Here is a 22,409-nt window from a genome sequence, read left to right as displayed (position 1 = left end):
GTACATTGTTTCTTAGCAATTTATCTTCACAGCTTTCACGCAATAGTTGCAGGTTGCAAATACATTCAATTCTCTGTTTTCTATGTGTTGCTTTTTATTGTGTTTTTTATTTGACTCACTTTATTGCTCCTTTTGCCTGTCTGTAAAGCGCATTGGGTCCTTTTGCCTGTCTGTAAAGCGCATTGGGCCCTTTTGCCTGTCTGTAAAGCGCATTGGGTCGCATTCCTTGTGAGAAATGTGCTAAAGGTGTGCTCTGTGGTCAGAGCCCCCCCATAGAGGCTCATTTAGAATCCAGCCCGGGTCGTTCTCTGCATGTCATTCCCCTCTCTGACACATTTCATCTGTCTCTCCAAACGGTCTAATGAAGCAGAAAATGAATTGTGCTGCAGCAAACCAAACTTATTTATCAGACAGCGCCCTCTAGAGTCAGATATGCAGCAGTGAGCGAGAAAGATTCAACTGGTGTCTCTAACAACCAGTAAAAATACAAAATAATCAACAGTAATTATTTGGTATCACAAACCGCCCCCCCCCCCTCCATGAGCAGCAAGGTCAGGCCATCTTCCAGAGCGCCGTGGTGTGAAGAAGCAAAAAGGAGGATTGACAATTCCGTCTTTTCAGAAAATCAAAATATGGTTTCACACAGCAATCTTAGAAAAAATATACAATTTATTCAAACAATATAAAATGATTCAAAAGACGAGATTCCAAAAATCTAATTTAAAGCCCCATAAGCTTCTACAGAGCCCTGATTTCATAACTTCCCCTTTTTAAGGTTACAATAAGGACATATACTGTCATACAAAGAAACACAAGCAATCGATTGGCTAAATGACATATCATGAATAAACATCACTTTTTCTTTACTTCTCTCTCTCCTCCACCATAGCTGCTCTTTTGACACACATCCGGTCTTCTACAGACACAGGCCTCATATCTAGGTTTAGCTGTGAGCATGTTACCTGCTCTAAGCACACAGACACTGTTAATTCAACCCAGGTCACCCCTCAGGATCTCAAACCTTCAAGAGCATACAACTTCAGAGTGCAACAGGAATGTATTCAAAATATGTTCAAATATTACAAATCTAACAGTGAAGATGCAGGAATGATGTAAACCATAGGCTGATTGAAAACATACATCAGTATATAAATGCAAAACCATATGAGCCCTTTAAGCAGTTAACATGTTTTAAATATATGCTCTTCTATGTGACTCTGTTCCGTTGTTATCATTGGAAGAACACACTCGGTCTCAGAAAATAACTTTAAAAAGTAATAAAAAAATTAAAAAAACACTCCACAGATATGACATGTCTGGTGGGGTCCTTCCTTCATTTCTTACATGATTGTCTGATAAACATCTGATTTGCTGAATGTGGTTTTACATGAAATCTCTGAGGGCAGTGAAGGCACCGCGCACACAAAACAAATCACAACTCATTTAAAGGTAAAATTACAGGAAATAACTTTGATTAAATGGCAGCAAATCAACATCAACATCACTGTGTCTACACTGTTAATGTTTAAGAAAGAATGTCCAGTCTAGACTACGTTTGGTCTGACATTGGATTTCACCACAACAGTTACCTCTTAAGGTCAGCAATGAGATATCGCTCATTTACCTCAAGGCTTTTGTAGAAGATGTTTTTAGCGGTAACACCACCAGCTCTCAAACATCCAGAGAAGAGCGCCCTCATCTTGTCCTGAGACGTAGATATGGCCATGATGTCATTATAACTCTCTTGTTGGAGGACTTGTTCAGCAAGGAGCTCGTCCAGAATGGGTTTAATGTTGCTCACTCTCTGGATCAGCTGGACTTTATGTTTGTCCACAAAGTGCTCGGCTGTAAAAAAACAAAACAATACATTTATCTCCAAAGACTGACTGGATTTACCAAGTTAAAACATTTATTCTGAAGACAGGTTTCATTTGAAGATGCTATAATAAGATGCTCCCCCTGACTACCTGAGAGACCTTTGCCCATTTCTTCATCAAAAATGCACACACACAAAAATTAAAAATGTTGAACTATTCCTTTAAATAACCAATGAAGAACATTTATATATCAGATTCCTTCTAGAGTCTGATCAGTGACTGAAGCAGAGAACAAGTCATTTACAGAGGAGACGTCTCACTACATGTCCACCTACCGTCTGCCATGAGATTGACTCCAGCTGCTCCAGCTGAGGGGCCTGCAGCTGAAAGAAATGAAGAGAAAAGTAAAATAACTAAATAAAGGATCTGCCTTAGTCTAGTGTTTATGCATAGTCCTGTTTACATACACACAACAAACAAAATTATTTTCTTAATGCTAGGCTGGCTGTGACTTCTACTATGTTTGACAACCAAAGATAGTTTGAAATTGTTTTTAGACATCAGAATGTTAATTATGAATATCTAAACCATTTTGCAGATAGATCCGATTGCTTTGTTTGTAGGTATTTTATTTAAACGTTCAAGTTCCATTTAATTACATTGTATTCCTCTCTTCCATTCTAGATAGAAAACTTATGTTAGATGTAAAGTTGTCTTACTGAAATCTAAAACATTAAAATCTGTCTTAAAATTCCCCAGCATTCAAAATTCATTGTTCTGAATGTATATATTTAGGATAAATTGATAGTGAAATGATGTGGTGAAAATAAGCAATAGATATATGTATTCTAGTCTAGTGCAGTGTATCACTGGGTCTGGGTGATTCAGTTACCTCTCAGAGGGACCAAACTTTCCCAGACTTGTCGCCTCTCTTGGTCTTGGACCTTCAAAGTCACTTCCTCTTGGTCCATTTCAAGAAAAACTTGAAATTTTGGAGGGAAATTTGGTCCATAATCTGAGTCAAACTCTGCATCCTGTCAAACCAGTAGCAAAGCGTCATTTTGAAACCTGTGGTAAAAAAATGTTGTTCTGGTACATGGCCAAATATGAATTGATTTTCAACATGCAGCTAACATTGTGTTGGTGATCCTTCTGTTAACAATAATTACAGTATAGAAGTAGAAGTGACTTGACTGACCTTAGGCTGAATTCTGTAGCTCTCAGGTTCACAGCTGACACTGTACCTTTGACCAACGCTCACAAGACAGTCAGTGGGGATTTCAATATTCTCAGCACCTTGTTGTTTGGGCATAACCTTCAGTAACAGGATATTTGTATTAGTCAAGCCAAGGCAGACATATTATAGAACAAGTATAAAAACTACGGTGACATATATATATAAAATATTGCGTGGCCACAAATGTATCTATTTATTTTTTGGCATTTTTATGCTTTTTATTGGACAGTTTGTAGAGACAGAGTTTAAATGCAGCAGAGAGGGGAATGACATGCAGAGAACGACCCGGGATGGATTCTAACCCGGGTCTGCTGTGAAGAGGACTGAGACTGGGGGGGCTCTAACCACTACACCACGAGCGGGTTTAATCATCAATCTAGCCTCAAAGAATAACCTTACCTCACTCAAAGGGACGTTCTTCTGCAGCAGAAATACATTGAGTATCCGACGTCTTCCATACGGGGGTCTGAGGAACAGCAGGACTTGGCCCTTTATTGGTAGATTCATGTTCAGAAACCTTTTAAAGAAATCCCAGATCAGGCCAAAGGCAGAGAGGTGAGGGACCTTCACAGCAACATGAGTGTCTGTGATCTCCAGAGGCTCCAGGATGCTCATTCCATCATCAGTGATGTGGGCGACAGACAGCAGGCCATCAACAAGCAAAGCTGTGAAAGCAAAGAGCTGATCAACTTCTGTCTTGCTGCTAAAAGGTAAATCTCTGCCTAAACAATGTCTTACTACTTGAGCTCAGAGAGTTGATTTATATATTGCCCTTAACTCAGGAGCATCCCAAGGTTACGCCTGGCTAAAGGTTAGCCTTAATCCTTTGGCTACTTTGTTTAATTCACCATCATTTTCCTGACACACACACATGATCTCTCTGGATGTGTGCATTTAGTGTGAGGAATAAACTGTATTATAATATTAGCTTGTCCCTGAATGTAGCTACACATTAAAGACAATGTTTGCAGTTCAACATTAAGGACAGCCATGTCTTTACCATCCTTTGTTTCACAGTGTGGGAGGTGGAGCTGGCAGAGAGCGTCCTCAGAACACTGGATTTTGAACAGCGGCCCTGCAGCAGTCCTGCCAGCTGGTTGGAGGAGGCTCTGGTCCCATTGGACGGTCCAGTAGAGCAGCTCTGCCTCCTGAGCCATTACAAACACCAGGCCAGTCAGAGCACACTGGAACACACCTGCACCAGGACACCTTAACCTGGAAAGAAGGTATGAGGTCTGTTTCACTGTCTTTGTTTCAGGGACAAGACGTATTAATGAACATGTACATGTAAATATGCAAGATTGTAGCCAGAGGCTTTAGTCCATTGGCAGGTTGATGTGAAGAAAATTAAACATTAATGCCACTACACAAACAGTAAAAACAATAACAAGTAATGACATAGATTTACAGTAGTTCACAAATACTTAAAAACAGAAACCACATTAGCTGAACACAAATTGAGTCATAAAACTTAAAAAAAAAAAAAAAATTTAAACTATAATAACTAGTTGATGAACCATGAAACAAGTTGAATAAGAATATAGTGTTTAGTCATTTTATATGATTACCTGTATTTAGGTCCATTCTGTTCAGGAGAGAAGGATACTGCAGTCTTGAATTTAAAAAGGCACAAAGTTAATTATTTCAAAGGAAATGTAAAAACTGGCATTGCTTTGTTAAGTGATTGGAATAAACTCTCAATATTCAACTAAGGCACACTGTGTGGATCAGAGAGTGCCAGTGTAAGATGTGTGTTAGGCAAGGAAAGTTTATGCATTCAAAGAAATGGTGCATAAAAAACCATCAAGATTAGACATTAGAAATTGCATTACAGAGACAAAACGAAACTAAGAGCAGGCAGACAAATAGTTAAACATTAAAAGAATTGCATTTAGAAAACAATGAAAATATGCCAATAAAAGTAAAATAGAATCAAAAATTAAAGGTTAAAAGGGAAACAGAAAAGTCTAGATGTTGTTCCAGATATGCGGTGCAGAAAAACTAAAAGCTGCTTCTCCTTGTTTAGTCCTAACTCTGGGGACGGTAAGTAGACCTGTCTGTCTGTCTGTCTGTCTGTCTCCTTGTTTAGTCCTAACTCTAGGGACTGTAAGTAGACCTGTCTGTCTGTCTGTCTGTCTGTCTCCTTGTTTAGTCCTAACTCTAGGGACTGTAAGTAGACCTGTCCCAGATGACCTGAGAGCTCTGGACAGTTCATAACGTATCAGCAGATCAGTAATATATTTTGGCCCTAAACCATTCAGTGCTTTATAAACCAAGTGCTAATATTAGTCACCTGAGGAAATAACACATCGATGCTTATGAAGAGTGAGGAAACATTTGCCTATTCGAAGCTCTCATTCATACAGACATTGATGAACCATTCTTATACAGGAAATCATCAGCCAAACATTTGTCACAAGATAAATGTTCACTACTGACACATCACCAAGCCGTTATTGGATCTCACCTGTGACTTTCCCTCTCCTCCTCCGTCTGAGCTACTACACGGTCGGGTCGCTTCTGTCACCTGACAAACACATTGATGCCATGTTTAATATGAGGAAAAGCATGTATGGCTCATATTATTAATGCCATTAGTGTTGGCTGTATACATTACTAACTGAAGTCTAAATAATTACTGTTTAATTTTAGTTTGCAATAGTAACACTGGAGGACTTTACACTGTGCAACTGCTCCTCTCACCTTTTTGCCGTCGTCCGGCAGGTTTTTTTGCACATCCAGTTTGACATCAGAGCGAACTGATGGAGAGAAGAAGTGAAAGAGAGAAGAAATGAAACAATATAATCGTGAATGGGGTGAGAACCATTAGTAGTCAAAACTCAAAGATTTAAGAAATTACAGCTCCATGAAAAATGTATTTGAAATATTTTTTAAATGTTAAAAGCTCATTTTCAGATTTTTTTTTTATGTTTATAAACAGTTTGATGAAGGAGAGTCATTGGTTCATTACTCACGTTTTTCGTGTTCCTTAGCTCTGATTTCCTTGTCATTGATCCTGTAGAATGAACACAATCCTAAAGTTAGGAATCAAGTTTAAATAATTGTTCATTCTTTGAGTTAACCAGTTTCAGAGTCCAGAGACAACTGATCAAATGCTTTTCATCATCAAATCTTCACCAAGAAGACCATGTTCTGATCCTGCATTAGTAAAAAATAATAAGCTAATAATTATTATAATGAAGGAATTTATAATGAATGATTAGTCGAGGTCCAAAAACATCACATGAAAAACTAACAAACTACTTTTTTAATTTTACAATAAAATTGCACATGTCTGTTAAAAAATTGTAAAATGTTGCATTGCTTTGCATTATCTGGTGGATTTATTTTGTTTGTTGAAGAAACAAAGAAAAGAAATATGAAATGTAAAATAAGGAGAAACTGCACTCAGGACGTTAAACCACTGAGTTGTTGTGCTAGGCTATTAGCTTCTCATACAAATCTATGAACTAACTGTTAACTTGTTTATATTATTCACTTTGTCTAAATGTTGGATTTGTTCCTCATTGATAGTTTATATTTGAACTGTTCCTACTTTGCACTACAACGTCTGCAGAACATTTCCCCTCTGGAGGAATAAAGTGTCTGATCTGATCTCATTCCCTGTAGAGGGGCTTCTGAACACTTGGCTGGGAGGGGTCTCATGCTTGATGCTCCAGGAGCTGCTCCTATTGGTTGGTTGGGACGCTCACACAGTGGAAGGTAGAACTGGAGGGAAACCCCTAATGTGAGTGAGGCATTAACCTCCCTGTGTTTAGTACAATACTGCAGAACCAGCCGGACTGAGTCTGACCCCATACTGACCTCAGAGCCTCCAGGCTACAGTCTGGACTCTCCACACAGTCAGAAAGCAGCTTCACTCCTGAATCCTGCAGGTTGTTGTCATTCAGCTCCAGCTCTCTGAGATGGGAGGGGTTGGACTTCAGAGTTGAGGCCAGAGAATCACAGCTGATCTCTGACAAACTGCAGCCACTCAATCTGAATAAAGAATAAATGATGGAGATAAAGATTCAATTATAATCCAATCAGATGTGTTCAGGTTTTAAATGTTGAACTAAACATTATTGTGTCCTAATCAAATAACTTTTCTCTAAACTTATCACAGTGACTTTGTTATTGTGTGTTTGTGGATCATCACAATGTCAGTTATATTTTATTATTTATGAAAATACTAGTGGTGGGCCGTTATCGGCGTTAACGTGCTGAGTTAACGCCAGACTCTTATCGGCGATAAAAAAAATATCGCCGTTAATCTCTTATTCCACCTCCTGTTCGGCTCAGGGAGCCAGTCATTTGTACAGTTCAGCTTAGACTCGGCCGTAATGCTGCTGCACACACACACACACACACACACACACACACACACACACACACACACACACACACACACACACACACACACACACACACACACACACACACACACACACACACACACACACACACACACACACACACACACACACACACACACACACACACACACACACACACACACACACACAGTGTGTGTGTGGCCACCGGTCGCCACGTGACTATAAGTTTCCAAGTTTTAAACACTTCTATCTCTTCAACGTCAACGTCACCGTACCCGAATCCTAAATATCCCCATAGCAGACGCTATATTTCATCGGGGGGAAAACTTTGTTTTGCGCCACAGTTCGACTCGGCCGTAATGCTGCTGCACACACACACACAGACACAGGCACACACACACGCTGCATGGCAGAGACGAGGGGCGCTACCAAAAAGACGAGAGGAGCGGTTGGAGCAGTTGGAGAGTTTAGAGACACATGCGCGCACATTTATTTACATAACATCGCAATCGCAGTCACTTGTGTACGGTGGCGCTGAGCATTCACCAAATAAAAAAAAGTTTCAGAGCAGGATCTCGTAATTACGAGATAAGGATCTCGTAATTACGAGATAAGGATCACCCTCTCATTCATCAATAACGATGTCTGTGTGTGTGTGTTTGTGTGCAGACGAGGTGAACCATAGGAAAACGTAGACAATAGCCTTGGTTTCCGGACTACAATGGGCCCCATAATCAATACACTTATTTTAAAAATTTGTTTACTGTTCATTCATTAATCAGCGATCGCATCGGGTACTGAGGGACACACTTTCGGCTTTACGCCCGTGATCAGCTGCTGAGGTCCGACTGGGCTTTTCTCCTGAATAGTCCCAGTGACTGCATATCTGCACAAAGTTGACATGGCTATACTCATTGTCATGCCCTCCTTGTAGAAAGTTCTTATGTGTTTGTATGAGTCATGGATTACACCGAGTTTAACGACTGCATTTAATCAAAGCATTCAATAAAACTGCGTTCCGATACAGTAACAAACAGGAGGTAAAAGTGAACTAGCCCACCGGGCATTCTGATTGGATGAGGCAACACAGTACGGTGGCTCCGGTGGCTCATAATGAACAAACTGCATATACAAAGTGAAAGTGTGTCCCTCATTTCCCGATGCGATCGCTGATTAATGAATGAACAGTAAACAGATATTTAAAATAATTGTATTGATTATGGGGCCCATTGTATCTAGTCCGGAAACCAAGGCTATTGCCTACGTTTTCCTATGGCTAGGTTCACCTCGTCTGCACACAAACACACACACACAGACATCGTTATTGATGAATGAGAGGGTGATCCTTATCTCGTAATTACGAGATACTTATCTCGTAATTACGAAATCCTTATCTCGTAATTACGAGATCCTTATCTCGTAATTACGAGATATTATCTCGTAATTACGAGATCCTGCTCTGAAACTTTTTTTTATTTGGTGAATGCTCAGCGCCACCGTACTTGTGCAGTTATGTAAAATGTTTCACTAAGGAAAATGACAGAAAAAGTAACGCACAGTGACTTTGATGAGTAACTTTAATCTGATTACTGGTTTGGAGATAGTAACGCGTTAGATTACTCGTTACTGAAAAAAGAGGTCCGATGCCGGTAACGCGTTACTATGTAACATCTTGTTGAACATTATTTATTTTCATCACCAATTATCATAGTAGAACAGCTTCCTCAAGCAGTTTGTGATGCATGTTGGAAACAGGAGATGAGCCCCTGGTCTGATGCGCCACCTGGCTTGAGAAACACGTTCTCAAAGACTTACTTTGAGTCATTATTTAGGAGCACACACATATTATGAATGAATTCAAATGAGCCATTTTAATCTAGATTAATCTAGATTAATTCCAAAATTAATCTAGATTAATCTAGATTAAAAAAATTAATCTATGCCCACCTCTAGAAAATACATTAAAATGAACTGAAAACAAATAAATATTTCCACTAAAGCAAATAAACTTCTTTGTAAAGATTTGACCAGTTAACAAAAAAATAGTAACTTCATTGAGTTTTTTCCACATTTATCTCAAAGAAACAGAGGTCTTGATTGCAGACAGCATTTCGAAAATAAATAAAAATATTAACAAAAGGAAGTATAAAACTTCTTGGATGTAAGTTATGATTTTACACAACTGAGGTTAAATTGTTCATTAAATATATAATGTCTCCAACAGTAATAGAGTCAGTAAACTGACCTCAGAGTCTCCAGTCTACAGAGTGGACTCTCCAGAAAACCACACAGCAGCTTCACTCCTGAATCCTGCAGCAGCTCGTTGTAACCCAGATCCAGCCGTCTGAGATGGGAGGGGTTGGACTTCAGAGCTGACACCAGAGAAGAACAGCTGATCTCTGACAAACTGCAGTCACTCAATCTGAATAAAGAATAAATGATGGAGATAAAGATTAAATTATAATGCCATCAGATGTGTTCAGGTTTTAAATGTTAAGCTAAACATTATTGTGTCCTAATCAATGAACTTTACTTTAAACTTATCACAGTGACTTTGTTATTCTGTGTTTGTGGATCATCATAATGGCAGTTATATTTTATTATTTGTGGAAACACATTAAAATGAACTGAAACCAAAGAAAAAATTTCACTAAAGGAAATCAATTTACAATAAATCGTTTGTGTAAAGATGTGACCATTCACCAAAAAATATGAAAATACATTTAATTAAAGAACTAAAATTGGAAATTTACTCAATGACTCTCTAGGAAACAGACTTAATTTGTAACTGCAGGCTAAATTTAGAAGAGAAATAAAAATATCAAATATAAAACTTCTTGCCGTCAGTGCTGCTTGAAAGTAGGGGAGAACGGGGTAATTTGTCACATGGGTTGGATGTCACATTCGTTATATCTCGCCACCAGAGCGCGCTAGCTCTGAAATGTTGATATAAAAAAGGTCCAGAATTGGGATCAGAGGTCACATACATAGACTTCCTTGGAGGAAGACAGCTGCATTTCAGGTGAGAGAATGTTTTGTGTTTTTCATGTCAAATTCAAAATATTTTGCTTCTCAGTATTTTTCTTCTAGGCTTTTACACAATGGGTTTATAACAAAACACTTGTTACCCTCAGAAAGTGTGAAGGGTATACTATAGTTTAGATTGTGGTTAGCAAGCTAATTAGTTGTCAGATGGTTGTTGGCCTTGATGCTAGCAAGAAATTCAAGTTGGGGTTGGTCGTCAAATTTTTTGGGGGGTTGGTTGTCACATGTTATCTCAAGGCTGCAGCCAGAAAAGGAACCCAATAACGAAAGAAATTGTCAAGCTGTATCCTCACTGACACCCCAGAGAAGGAAAGAATAGAGCAGGAAAAGGCAGCTAGCAAGCAAAAGAAAAAAGGGCAACAAAATCAAAACAACCCAGTGCATCCCAAACTAGACCAGCTGCCAAGGCTACAGTAAGTTATGTAGGCCTATTTGTCAACTTGACAATGCAATTAAACATTCAAATTTGGTTCTGCCTCCTTGCCTTCTTTTTAAGATTATTCCCATTAAGATAACATTGTGACAAACAACCCCATAGTGTGTGACAACCGACCCCTTGATGGGGTTGGTTGTCACAATGTGTCAGAGTGTCTTTGATGGTAAATTACTTCTTCATTACAATAAGTTGGAAAAAAAGAGAGACACACATTTCTAGCCAACACCTTAAGCTTCAATTTAATGTAGGAATGGCTATTGACAGATGTTTTGGTGATGAGCAATTCTCACTAAAGTAAAAAGTGTGCCTACTTACCCCGTTCTCCCCTATGTGATCCTTTTGAGTTTTTTTTTTTTTTTTTAACCTTTATTTATACAGGTATATCCCATTGAGTCCGAAGACTCTTTTGCAAGGGAGACCTGTTCCCATTTACACGTTACCATTCACACACACATTCATATACCGATAGCAGGCTAACTATCGACATTCACACGAGGCAAGGTGGGTGAAGTGTCTTGCCCAAGGACACAACAACTATGACACAGGTGGCAGGGCGGGGATCGAACCTCCAACCCTTTGATCATCGGCCGACCCGCTCTACCAACTGAGCCACAGTCGCCCCCAGTTTTATTGAGTTTAACCATTATTAGTTCATTTTATCAATACCAGTATTTTTCACATCAAATAACAGATGTGTGTTTATCAATTCCACATACTTTTTTTGAGGAAATGAATTATGTATCCAAAAGACTAAAATAAAATAAATTATTTAGCAGAGTTAATATGTGCAAAAGTTTGTGAACCCTGAGCTATATTGCTGAAATCGAGCAGGTAAAAACAATCAGGTGGGACAAATTGAGTGATGAAATGGACCAATGTAATGAGATATCTTTTGTGAAGAGATTAGGCGGCACTAGTACAGCCAGAGACCAAATCAGGTCAGTTCAGGCTCACCAAAGTGAACCCATACAGGTCAGACATGCCAAGAGGAAAGAAAATCTCAGAGGAGTTGTGAGAGCACAATTACTCTTGGCTCAAACACATTACTTCTGTTTAGTAACAATATCTATTAATTTAGGCTATATTTGGCTGCTCCACTTCAAGTCAGCCCTGCCAGGCGATAGTTAAGTTTCAGTTTCGTTTTCATCTGTGTTATACAGCTCTTTGGACCATCTGATCGGCTCCCGACAGCGCAAATGAGTCTAAAGCCAGTGATAACTGAACTAAATGATCAAATAAAGCTATCTCTTCCTCCCTCTATCTGTCTATCTTTCTCTCTCCACTACACACTCAGTCACTACTATCCATGCTTAAAGGAATCAGGAATATAACCTAGTTAGCACATTATTTTTAAATGTTTTATATAATTTATTAATTTTTTTCCCCCATATAATTTTGACGGTTTTTTGAAAAATGTGTTGGTTTGTAAGTGAAAGTAAGTAAGATGGATTAAAACAACCTGTGAAACTTACCTTTTAAATGTCTTTTATTTCATGTTTCTATGTGCTACAGAGGCTTAGATATTAAGGTTTTGGTAGATGTTGACAATTCGTAGTATTTTTTCAGAAAACCCTCAGGCGATAAGGACATGTATCCTAGATTGCCATTGGCGTCAATGGGTTAATACAAAAAATGAGATACAAGACAAATAGGCTCATTCATCTGAATGTAGAGCATGTTCATGGTGTGTTAGATGAACAACACAAGGGCTGAGAATACTGATCAGATAGCCTAAATTATCGATCAAACGTAAAATCATCAGGAAATGATAAAAACATCCTAAAGGAGATGTCTATGGAGTGATTTTGCTTCAAACTGTACAGGGACGAGTTGTGATACCTCAGTCAGAGCTGCAGCGTAAAGTGAAAACAAACTCAGAGTAGGTCTAACCACCTATCCAGCAGGTTAGACCCACAGCGTATGTTGCCACGGACACAGACTGAGTTGCGCTGAACCTGCTTCCTGAAACGGAAAACCCAGAGTTTCCACTAACTCAGAGCAAACAAACTCTGGGTTGCCCCAAAACACACTTCCTGAAACAGGGCTCTGAGTGTTGTCTCTGTACCAGCCACATCAGTTTCTGACATGAAGATCATCATCTTTATTGAGCTTTGACTTCATGTCTTTATGTTCTCTCTCTCTCTCTCTCTCTCTCTCTCTCTCTCTCTCTGCTGCCTGTTTCTATCTGCTGTCATCAGATCTTCAATAAGTTCATTCACATCTCTCACACAGTCTACAGCCTCAAAGGTACTGACTGATGGACCACAATGGGAGTCTGTGGAAGCTGAAAGAAAAAAGGTATAACCCCAAAACGATTTGAATTGAATATATTCAAAAACTATGTAAACTACAGTCGTTGAACTGACCTCAAAGTCTCCAGTCTACAGTGTGGACTCTCCAGTGCAGCAAACAGCTTCACTCCTGAATCCTTCAGGTAGTTGTTACTCAGGTCCAGCTCTCTGAGATGGGAGGGGTTGGACTTCAGAGCCGAGGCCACAACGTCAAAGTGAGTCTCTGAGAGTCCGCAGTTCCAGCCAGAAAGTCTGTAATGAAACGTATATAAAAAAATAAAAAAAGCCTCTGGGAATGAAGAAAGCCTGTGCCGTGAATGTGCCACAGTACCTGGCACACACACACACACACACACACACACACACACACACACACACACACACACACACACACACACACACACACACACACACACACACACACCACATATCATGGCACAGTCATTATAGTCTTTTTTGAGAAGTGAAATAATGCATTAGCCGTTAGTCTATTAGTTATATTGGAGAAATGTAAATGTGAATTCAATTGTTCTGAGACAGCTTTGTCAGGCTGATCTGCACCATTGGTGGTGCGAGTGCGACGCCTAGTGGCGAAACAGGGGTAGTGTATTGTGACGTTACTTTGTTAACAAGTGGATGAGTTTAGTTGCCACACTTTTCAAATGGTGAAATACTGCTGTACGGCTGATCCAAGAGTACCTATTTGGAGACGCATGGAGAAAACGGACCTCCACTACACCGGAAGCAAGATGGGGCCACGCCCCAAACTAATTCCATTGGTCAGAATTGTACGCCCCAAACTCAGTTCATTCGTTCATTGGTCAAAAGCGTTGTCCCTCCCCGAACGTCATTTCATTGGTCGAAAACCATGAACTCTCGATTTCATTGGTTTAGAAGACGATTTCAAAATTTGACAGCTATAAGTGCAGGTACGTTTGACAGCTTCATTCAATGATTGACAGCTATAAATGACATATCAGAATGGCTGGAAAAGACAAGCAGCTTTTGGAAGTCAGGATAATTATATATTTGTTACACAGATATGCCTAATTGTCAACTGTTAAAATAAAAGTATTGAGAATGGCTAGAAATACTAGAAATAGGCCTAATTGTTTGTTAGACAGATAGGACTATACTAGAAATAGGCCTAATTGTTTGTTAGACAGATAGGACTGTAATAGAAATAGGCCTAATTGTTTGTTAGACAGATAGGACTGTAATAGAAATAGGCCTAATTGTTTGTTAGACAGATAGGACTGTAATAGAAATAGGCCTAATTGTTTGTTAGACAGATAGGCAGTACTATGGTCACAAGCAACCTTAACATTAGTTACACAAACGTTAGCCTAATGTTTGAGCTATTGTTTCAGATAAAATAACTATGTATAGCATTAATGCAGCATTCACGAAAATGCTACTTTCTTTTTCAGAAACTATTTCTTTTAATGTGGTGGCACTTTTTGTGTTTCATTTATAAGAGTTGATATTTGTATGTGATTGACCTACTCGTGATGATTGTGAATTAAACAGACGGATTTCGGAAGATGTACACAAAGCTTCGTTGCTTCATTCATCTTCTACCTCAACATGTACTTTTTACCACCGTCCTGGCCACTTGGGACCCTTAACAAACTGACGTATTTTACTGTGTACTAGCATCATAACCGGTGGAAACCGTGTATTATTATTCACCGCTAGGTGAACTCCGGCAGTAAAACAAAAAGAAGAAAACAAATAGGTTACAATTCTGACCAATGAAATCCACTTCCGGTGGAACTCGACTTTCCCCATGCGTCTCCAAATAGGTGCCTCTCGGCTGATCTGCACCATTGGTGGTGCGAGTGCGACGCCTAGTGGCGAAACAGGGGTAGTGTATTGTGACGTTACTTTGTTAACAAGTGGATGAGTTTAGTTGCCACACTTTTCATGGTGAAATACTGCTGTACTGCTGTTCAATACATGTCGGATCCTTGGAGCAATACGTCGGTAAGTGTTCTTTTGGTTGTTGTAGGCAGGTATCATAATTGACCCTTATGTGAATATGTATGCAATAATGTAATAGTTGTTAAGATGTAATATCATTTTAGCCTAGCTCATTCTTTTTCTTAGTGTAAGTTATGCTAGTGCTATCTGCTTGTGTGTATATGCACAGGCTTATATTTGTGTTTGTGAAAATGTAAAAGAAATATTTGGCTATTTAGTAATTATATTTTTGTTTGTATTCCTTAGTTTTACAAAAAGAAAACAATGCTTGGAGTGAACTCTTCAATAAACCATCTTAAGAAGACTTCAAGCCAGCTTCATTTATTGCCTTGTTCGCTATCTGCCTACGCATTGTTAGGACACAACTGCTAGGACAGAATACTATTCGAGTCGAGAGCATTGTTTCCCTCCCGTGAGATCCAAACATTTCCAGTAATCTTCCAGGGTCAAATGTCATGGAAAAAAGATGCATGTAATCATTTGCTAAATTCATAACATGATTTTATCGAACGAAATAGGCCTATACAGTACCAACGTTTGCCACCGCCTGTCTACGTAAGGTTTTTGTGTGCAGCAAGCTTTATAAATGAGCTCCTAGGTGAATACGTAGTGTAGTGGCAATCTACAAAACAAACCCCACTTGAGGGGTCAGCCATTTAGCAACGTGTGGTGGTGTAGCATCAAAAAGGGAAGTCCGCTAGGAGTACACGTTTAACCATTTATAGTATTTTAGAACTGTGCAAAATGAGAGAGAAGCTCCTAGAACTTAAAAATAACCCACCCCGTGCATCCCACCCGCTCCCAACTACAGTCACTACAACGTTGTGGCTGACCCAGGATCAGTAGCTGCGGGTGGCCAAACATAGCAGCACGCTAGCCTATGTTTGGACCTGTTACCTGCTATGTCTGTGTCGCGGGCGGCAGTTGCTGTCGGTAGCAACAGGAGGAGAAAATGTTCTGCTCCGCTCAGAGCAAGGGAGGACAAAAACGTCTGCAGTTTTCAGAGGTGTGTGTGATTAATACGGGACATCAACGACATAACGTCGGCTCTACTGAGCAGTTTAACCACTATTTAGAGAATAATACAGTTGGTTTGTGATGTATCTGAGAAACTAAACTAGTAATCTATACTGATATATGAAGTAAATCACATCTGTAGAGCCTATTAACCGACTCCACATTAGGCCTGTTTGGTGCAGTGTGGAGAACTCGGTCGTACGCGTGTCTGTGTGTCCAATAACCAATGTCCAATACTATTTGCTTTGAGTGCTGTGACTCATGTATTGCTTGTAGTGGTGCATGCTCACCAATAGTTCATATTACAAATTGTTTCTGTTGTAAGGTAAGTTCATTCAGGCTGTTAAGTACAGAGCAAACAATGTATCACAGACGCTGACAAGTTTACACGTTGACACGGTACAAAACTGTTTGCTTTCCCCAGATTACACACACCTGGCCGTGCCAAGTGATTACCTTTATGCTTTCTAATGAGCCAAAGCTCCACCCAGGGGTCAAACACCAACCTGCATCTTCACCAAATAAATCAAAAACTAAAGAATAGCCTAATGGCTCCAACATCTGTACTTACACAGCCTTTCTGCAGTTCCTCACAGCTGGAATCAGTCTCAGTCGTCCCCCCCTTGATGTGTTGTACTTCCACATGTCCAACTCATCCAGAACCTCGTCTGACATCTGCAGCATGTAGGCCAGAGCAGAGCAGTGGATCTCAGACAGTTCCTTCTCTGATCTGTTCTCTGACTTCAGGAACTCCTGGATCTCCTGATGAACTGAGAGGTCGTTCATCTCCGTCAGACAGTGGAATATGTTGATGGTTCTGTCAGGAGAGATCTCATCACTGTTCATCTTCTTCAGGTTGTTGATGACACTCTGGATGATTTCTGGACTGTTGTTTGTTGGACCCAGCAGGCCTCTCAAGACTCTCCGGTTGGACTCCAGAGAGAGGCCATGAAGGAAGCGGACAAACAGGTCCAGGTGGCCATTTTCACTTTTGAGGGATCTCTTCATGGCTCTCCTCAAAAAGTCATCTAGGGAAAGGTAATGGTCTGTCTGTTGTAGGGCCTTCCTCCTGGATCCATAGACTGGGTAATCATCATCATCATCATCTCCCAGGAAACCCTCCACTACCTCTGTGTTCCTGTTGGTGTAACAGTGGTACATATAGACTGCAGCCAGAAACTCTTGGACGCTCAGATGAACAAAGCTGTAGACTGTTTTCTGGAAGATCACACTCTCTCTCTTGAAGATCTCAGTACAAACTCCTGAGTACACCGAGGCCTCTGTGACATCCAGACCACACCGCTCCAGGTCTTCTTGGTAGAACATGACGTTTCCTTCCTGCAGTTGCTCAAACGCCAGCCTCCCCAGCTTCAGAAGAAGTTCCCTGTCAGCCTCCATCAGCTCCTGTGGACTCATCTCATGTCCCTCTTCATACTTCTGCTTCTTCCTCTGCGTCTGAACCAGCATGAAGTGTGAGTACATGCCAGTCAGGGTGTTGGGCAGCTCTCCTCTCTGGTCTGCAGTCAACATGTGCTCCAGAACTGTAGCAGTGATCCAGCAGAAGACTGGGATCAGACACATGATGTGGAGACTCCTGGATGTGTTGATGTGTGAGATGATGCTGCTGGACAGCTCTTCATCACTGACTCTCTTCCTGAAGTACTCCTCCTTCTGTGGGTCAGTGAAGCCTCGTACTTCTGTCACCCTGTCAACACATGAAGGAGGGATCTGATTGGCTGCTGCAGGTCGGGAAGTTATCCAGATGAGAGCTGATGGAAGCAGTTTCCCCTTGATGAGGTTCGTCAGCAGCACGTTGACTGATGACTTCTGTGTGACATCAGACACAACCTCATTGTTGTGGAAATCCAGAGAAAGTCTGCTTTCATCCAGGCCGTCAAAGATGAACAAAACTTTACAGACGGAGAGCTTCTCTGCTGTGACCTTCTGTAATGTTGGATGGAAGACATGGAGCAGCATGAGAAGACTGTACTGCTCATCTCTGATCAAGTTCAGCTCCCTGAACGAAAGCGGAATCAGCAGACTGATATCTTGGTTTTCCAAGCCCTCTGCCCAGTCCAGAGTGAACTTCTGCACTGAGAAGGTTTTTCCAATGCCAGCGACTCCGTTGGTCATAACGACTCTGATGGGTCTGATTTTATTCTGCTGGTCGGGTAAGGCTTGGTCGGGTAAGGCTTGGTCGGGTAAGGCTTTAAAGATTTCGTGGCACTTGATTGGAGAGTCATGGAGGGTCTTTTTCTTGGAAGCTTTCTCAAGCTGCTTCACCTCATGTTGGGTATTGACCTCTTCACTCTGTCCCTCTGTGATGTAGAGCTCAGTGTAGATCTTGTTGAGGAGGGTTTTAATCCCTTCTTTATCAGTTCCTTCAGTCACACGTTCACATCTCTTCTTCAGACTGATCTTATGTTCATCTAAAACCTCCTGCAGACCACTATCTGCTGGAAGACAAGAAAAAAATATAAAGTGATTTATTTTTGAGAATCTGTTCTATTTCATGACCAGCATTAAAATGTTCTACAAAATAATAAAGCAAGGGTTTTACCATTCAAGGTCTTTTGGAAAACACTTTAATATCTATATTGTACAACACAATGAATAAACCAATAGGAATCCTGTTTTCAGACATGATGACTCCAGCTGACAGATCTACAGTCTTACCATGTACAGTGCTGGTCTGACTGGCTGAGGTGAAGCACTGTCTGCAGAACCAGTGTCCAGAGCTGGTAGAGACTGGATCCTTCAGGACGTCCTGACACAAAGCACAGCAGGACGGCTGCTCCTCTCTGTGGAGATCAGCACTTTCTTTATTACACATTACATTAGTGGAGGCCAACCCATGGCTCACTAGTTTAATGCAGCTCTTGCCCTACATATTCAATATAAAACATGAATATCATGAACATATGTCCTCTTAAAAATAATGGAACAAAATCACAGTCCTTAAAAAGGGTCAAATCACAAACTGGACAAAGACAGACCAATATCTACGGTCGCTTCAATGTCCCAAAATAGAAACAGTCTCTTACTTTGTATCTGAGGGTCCAGGTTCACTGCTCACGTCTGGAGGGTCCTCTTTGGACCGGTCACTTTTCATAGACAGATAGTCGTAGTCTGGAGACCCTGAACTTAACATGAACCTGATTTGATAAAATGAACAAAAACTTAATTGTATTCTGTTATTATTGTCTCATTATTATCTACAGCTGGAAAAAATATATATTTGAGAGTGAAGACTTTCTACTAGGGGTGTGACACTAAACGGGAGAAAAATACTCAAGTAAAATCGTTTAAACGTTACTTAGGCCTTGTTTTATGACGTGGTAACATGCGCAGGTAAAGAGACAGCAAAGCGCTGTGTCACTTTGAGCAGTTTTCAGAGACTAGAGTAAAATTCAAACCTTGTGAAAGTGAGTTGGTTAATTAGGAACCATTAGAAATAATAACACCGACAGTGATGTTAAACATCAGCAGATTGTCCGTGTGCGACGTGTTCGCGTAGGCCTACGTTTGGAAATAGCCCGTGTAGTATTGGTAGCCCACGAGTGTCCGATGACAGGGCAGTTATCTTAATTTGCGCACAGTCTTAATAATAAACAGAAAGTTACTTTTGCATTTTCATTAATGGCTTGTCTATTAGAATGTTAAGTCTAAAGAGCTCCTAAAACGTTTGAATCTTATTAGTTTAGGCTACATTTGGCTTTGTTTTCCCAATGTTTTTTTGCTCATAGACTACTCGACTGGTCTAAATTAAAAAAACATAAGTATCAACGTGTACTCTGTATGTGGCGGATAAAGAACTCGGATCAGGATCAGAAGAAAATACAACTTGATCAGGATATTCCCTAGTGACACAATTAGAACAAATATAAAATATATTAAGCAATATAAAAAGACAATGTTGTAGTGTAGATCATCAGATAACATTTAACACTGAATCCTATTCACTCAGTTTAAAGCAGAAACAGTCTCTTACTCTGTGTGTGAGGGTCCAGGTTCATGGCTGGAGTCTGGAGGTTTCCCTTTGGACCGGTCACTCTTCATAGACAGACAGCCGGAGTCTGGAGACCCTGATCTCTGTCTGTGGAAACAACAATGTTTTACACAGATCATCAGTCTTTGTAAAGAACAGAGATAACACTAACACTTTAATGTCCTCATGTACAGAAGCCTTAAAGGGCCACGTTTGCAATTTTTATTCAATAAGTATTTACGGTGTTTATTACCCCTCCTTTAGATCACGAGATACTGAACATAAGATGAAAGACCTTTTGTGATAACAGATTGATTATTACAATATCTCACGATAATGACTAAAATAAACTGTGATCTCCAGATAAGATCAAGATTTGATGACAAAATCGTGTTTAATTCCTCTTATCTTATTATTGAGAGTGCAGACGTTCTACATGTTTGAAGTTATCACATTACTGAATCCTATTCACTCAGTTTACAGTAGAAACAGTCTCTTACTTTGTGTGTGAAGGTCCAGGTTCATGGCTGAGGACTGAGGGTTTTCTTTTGGACCGGTCCTCTTCCTCCACATCACTCATCTTCTGCAGTATGAGAGGAAACCTTTAACACTGGAGACAGACAGACAGACAGACAGACAGACAGACAGACAGACAGACAGACAGACAGACAGACAGACAGACAGACACACAGAGAGAGAGAGAGACAGACAGAGAGAGAGAGAGAGACATTTTCCAGCGATCATAATGACAAACTCTGTTTAAATTCATAAAATAGTCAGACTTCAGTTAGACACTGTCTACTGCCTGACTGTGGCTGCTCTGTGTTTTGACTTGCAAAAATGTGTGATTTGCAATATTCCAGTTAGTCCGAGTCCCTTGTTTCAGTAACCATTAATACACAGGTAGGAGGGATTTTACACAGACTCAGTAAACACAATATTTAGCCGTTAGTTGCATTCTTTAGTTGTTCATAGTTTTACAAATAATTGAACGTACCTGGTTTTTCCACTTCTGCATGTTGTAGCTTGTTGCTCTGTTGAGAACTGGGTTCCCTCCCTCTAGCTGTGCCTTCAATTTCCTTCTTTCTCTTATATTTGTTTAATGGCGGTGACACCCAGGGTTAAAGGCGTATTACCTCTCTATGACAGAGGAATAAGGACAACAAAACTGTTTTAATACGAGTACTTTTCTCTGCCAGTTAAGATTAATACAGACAGGTAGGAGTGATTTGACACAGACTCAATACAAACAGATTTTTCAGTCGTTATTTTCAGTTTATAGTTTGTTGTTAACAGTTGTACAAAGAAATGAACGTACCTGTTTTTCCACTTCTGTATGTTGCAGCGTGATACTCTGTTCTGTTGAGAACTGGGTTCCCTCCCTCTAGCTGTGCCTTCTATTTCCTTCTTTCTCTTAGTGTTGTTTAATGGCGGTGACACCCAGGGTTAAAGGCGTATTACCTCTTTGTTTTAAAAGTTGTAATACGAGTACTTTATTCTGCCAGTTGCCATTAATAGTTCAGTTTATCGTTTGTTGTTAAAGAAATGAACGTACCTGTTTTTCCACTTCTGTATGTTATAGCTGTTCAGTTGAGAGCTGGGTTCCCTCCCTCTACCTGTGACTTCGATTTCCTTCTTCCTCTTTTTATGTCATGGTGGGAGGGACCCAGTGTTAAAGGCGTATCACCTCTCCTTACCTTTGCTGGAGGGTTGGCCAGGGTTTTCTAACCAGAGGAAAAAGGACAATGACAACAAAAAAAGTTTTAAAAAAAGTGTAAATAATAAATACATTTCTTTATAGGTCCATGGTTAATATGAGTACCTTGTTCTGCCAGTTGCCATTAATACACAGGTAAGAGTCATCTAATGCAGAGACAATACAAACACCATGAATGAGCTAGAAACATGATTGTTGCCAAATGGCTGGAAATGGTGTAAAAAAAGATTCCCAAGAATAATGAGCCACCCTGCCCAGTTATTATGGCGGCGCTATAATAAAGAGAAGAAAATAAAGTTGAAAAATTCTCAATATGAGTTGTAAGCCCAATAGTCCAGGCAAAATAGCGTTTTTCATAGAATAAATTGTAAAATAATTTTTTTCAGCTCAGATCATTTCTATGAGGTGTCCAGAACAACATACTAAAAGTCCTAAGAAATCCTGGTTGAGGAAATATGTTTAATTCTCATCAATCCGAGATGTGTGCCAATAAGGCGAGACACCAATAAATCCAAATAGGGCAATTTTTTTCCTTTAGTCC

The 22,409-nt window shown here is 40.1% G+C and overlaps 1 protein-coding gene across 2 annotated transcripts; it reads right to left on the bottom strand.

Moving 5' to 3' along the window:
• Positions 1-754: 754 nt before the first annotated feature.
• LOC307270237 (NACHT, LRR and PYD domains-containing protein 3-like) lies at positions 755-21,558 on the bottom strand. 2 transcript variants are annotated; one of them, XM_080053427.1, is made up of 20 exons: positions 21,470-21,558; positions 21,149-21,291; positions 20,652-20,761; positions 20,155-20,259; positions 19,208-19,318; positions 18,840-18,964; positions 16,735-18,619; positions 13,239-13,415; positions 9,637-9,813; positions 6,880-7,053; positions 6,030-6,070; positions 5,758-5,813; positions 5,522-5,581; positions 4,623-4,666; positions 4,055-4,269; positions 3,454-3,719; positions 3,016-3,132; positions 2,710-2,851; positions 2,153-2,200; positions 755-1,845 (listed from the first exon to the last, which is right to left on the bottom strand). In XM_080053427.1, the coding sequence occupies exons 3-20, from the start codon at positions 20,729-20,731 to the stop codon at positions 1,586-1,588; spliced, it is 4,083 nt and encodes a 1,360-aa protein (XP_079909553.1). In that variant the 5' UTR covers positions 20,732-20,761; positions 21,149-21,291; positions 21,470-21,558; the 3' UTR covers positions 755-1,585. The 2 variants fall into 2 exon arrangements, with proteins under 2 accessions (XP_079909553.1, XP_079909554.1); XM_080053428.1 differs by lacking the exon at positions 9,637-9,813.
• Positions 21,559-22,409: the final 851 nt, after the last annotated feature.

Source organism: Ammodytes marinus (genome assembly GCF_949987685.1).
Source record: "Ammodytes marinus genome assembly, chromosome: 25".
NCBI lineage: Eukaryota > Metazoa > Chordata > Actinopteri > Uranoscopiformes > Ammodytidae > Ammodytes > Ammodytes marinus.
The sequence above is the reverse complement of the archived record's forward strand: the minus strand, read 5'-3'. Positions and strand labels throughout refer to the sequence as shown.

Coding starts and splice junctions, on each gene's coding strand:
- LOC307270237 (XM_080053427.1), bottom strand. CDS start 20,731: ATGAGTGATGTGGAGGAAGAGGACCGGTCCAAAAGAAAACCCTCAGTC. Junction 20,260..20,651: donor CCTGGACCTTCACACACAAA/GTAAGAGACTGT, acceptor TTGTTTCCACAG/ACAGAGATCAGGGTCTCCAG. Junction 9,814..13,238: donor TGTAGACTGGAGACTTTGAG/GTCAGTTCAACG, acceptor TTCTTTATTCAG/ATTGAGTGACTGCAGTTTGT.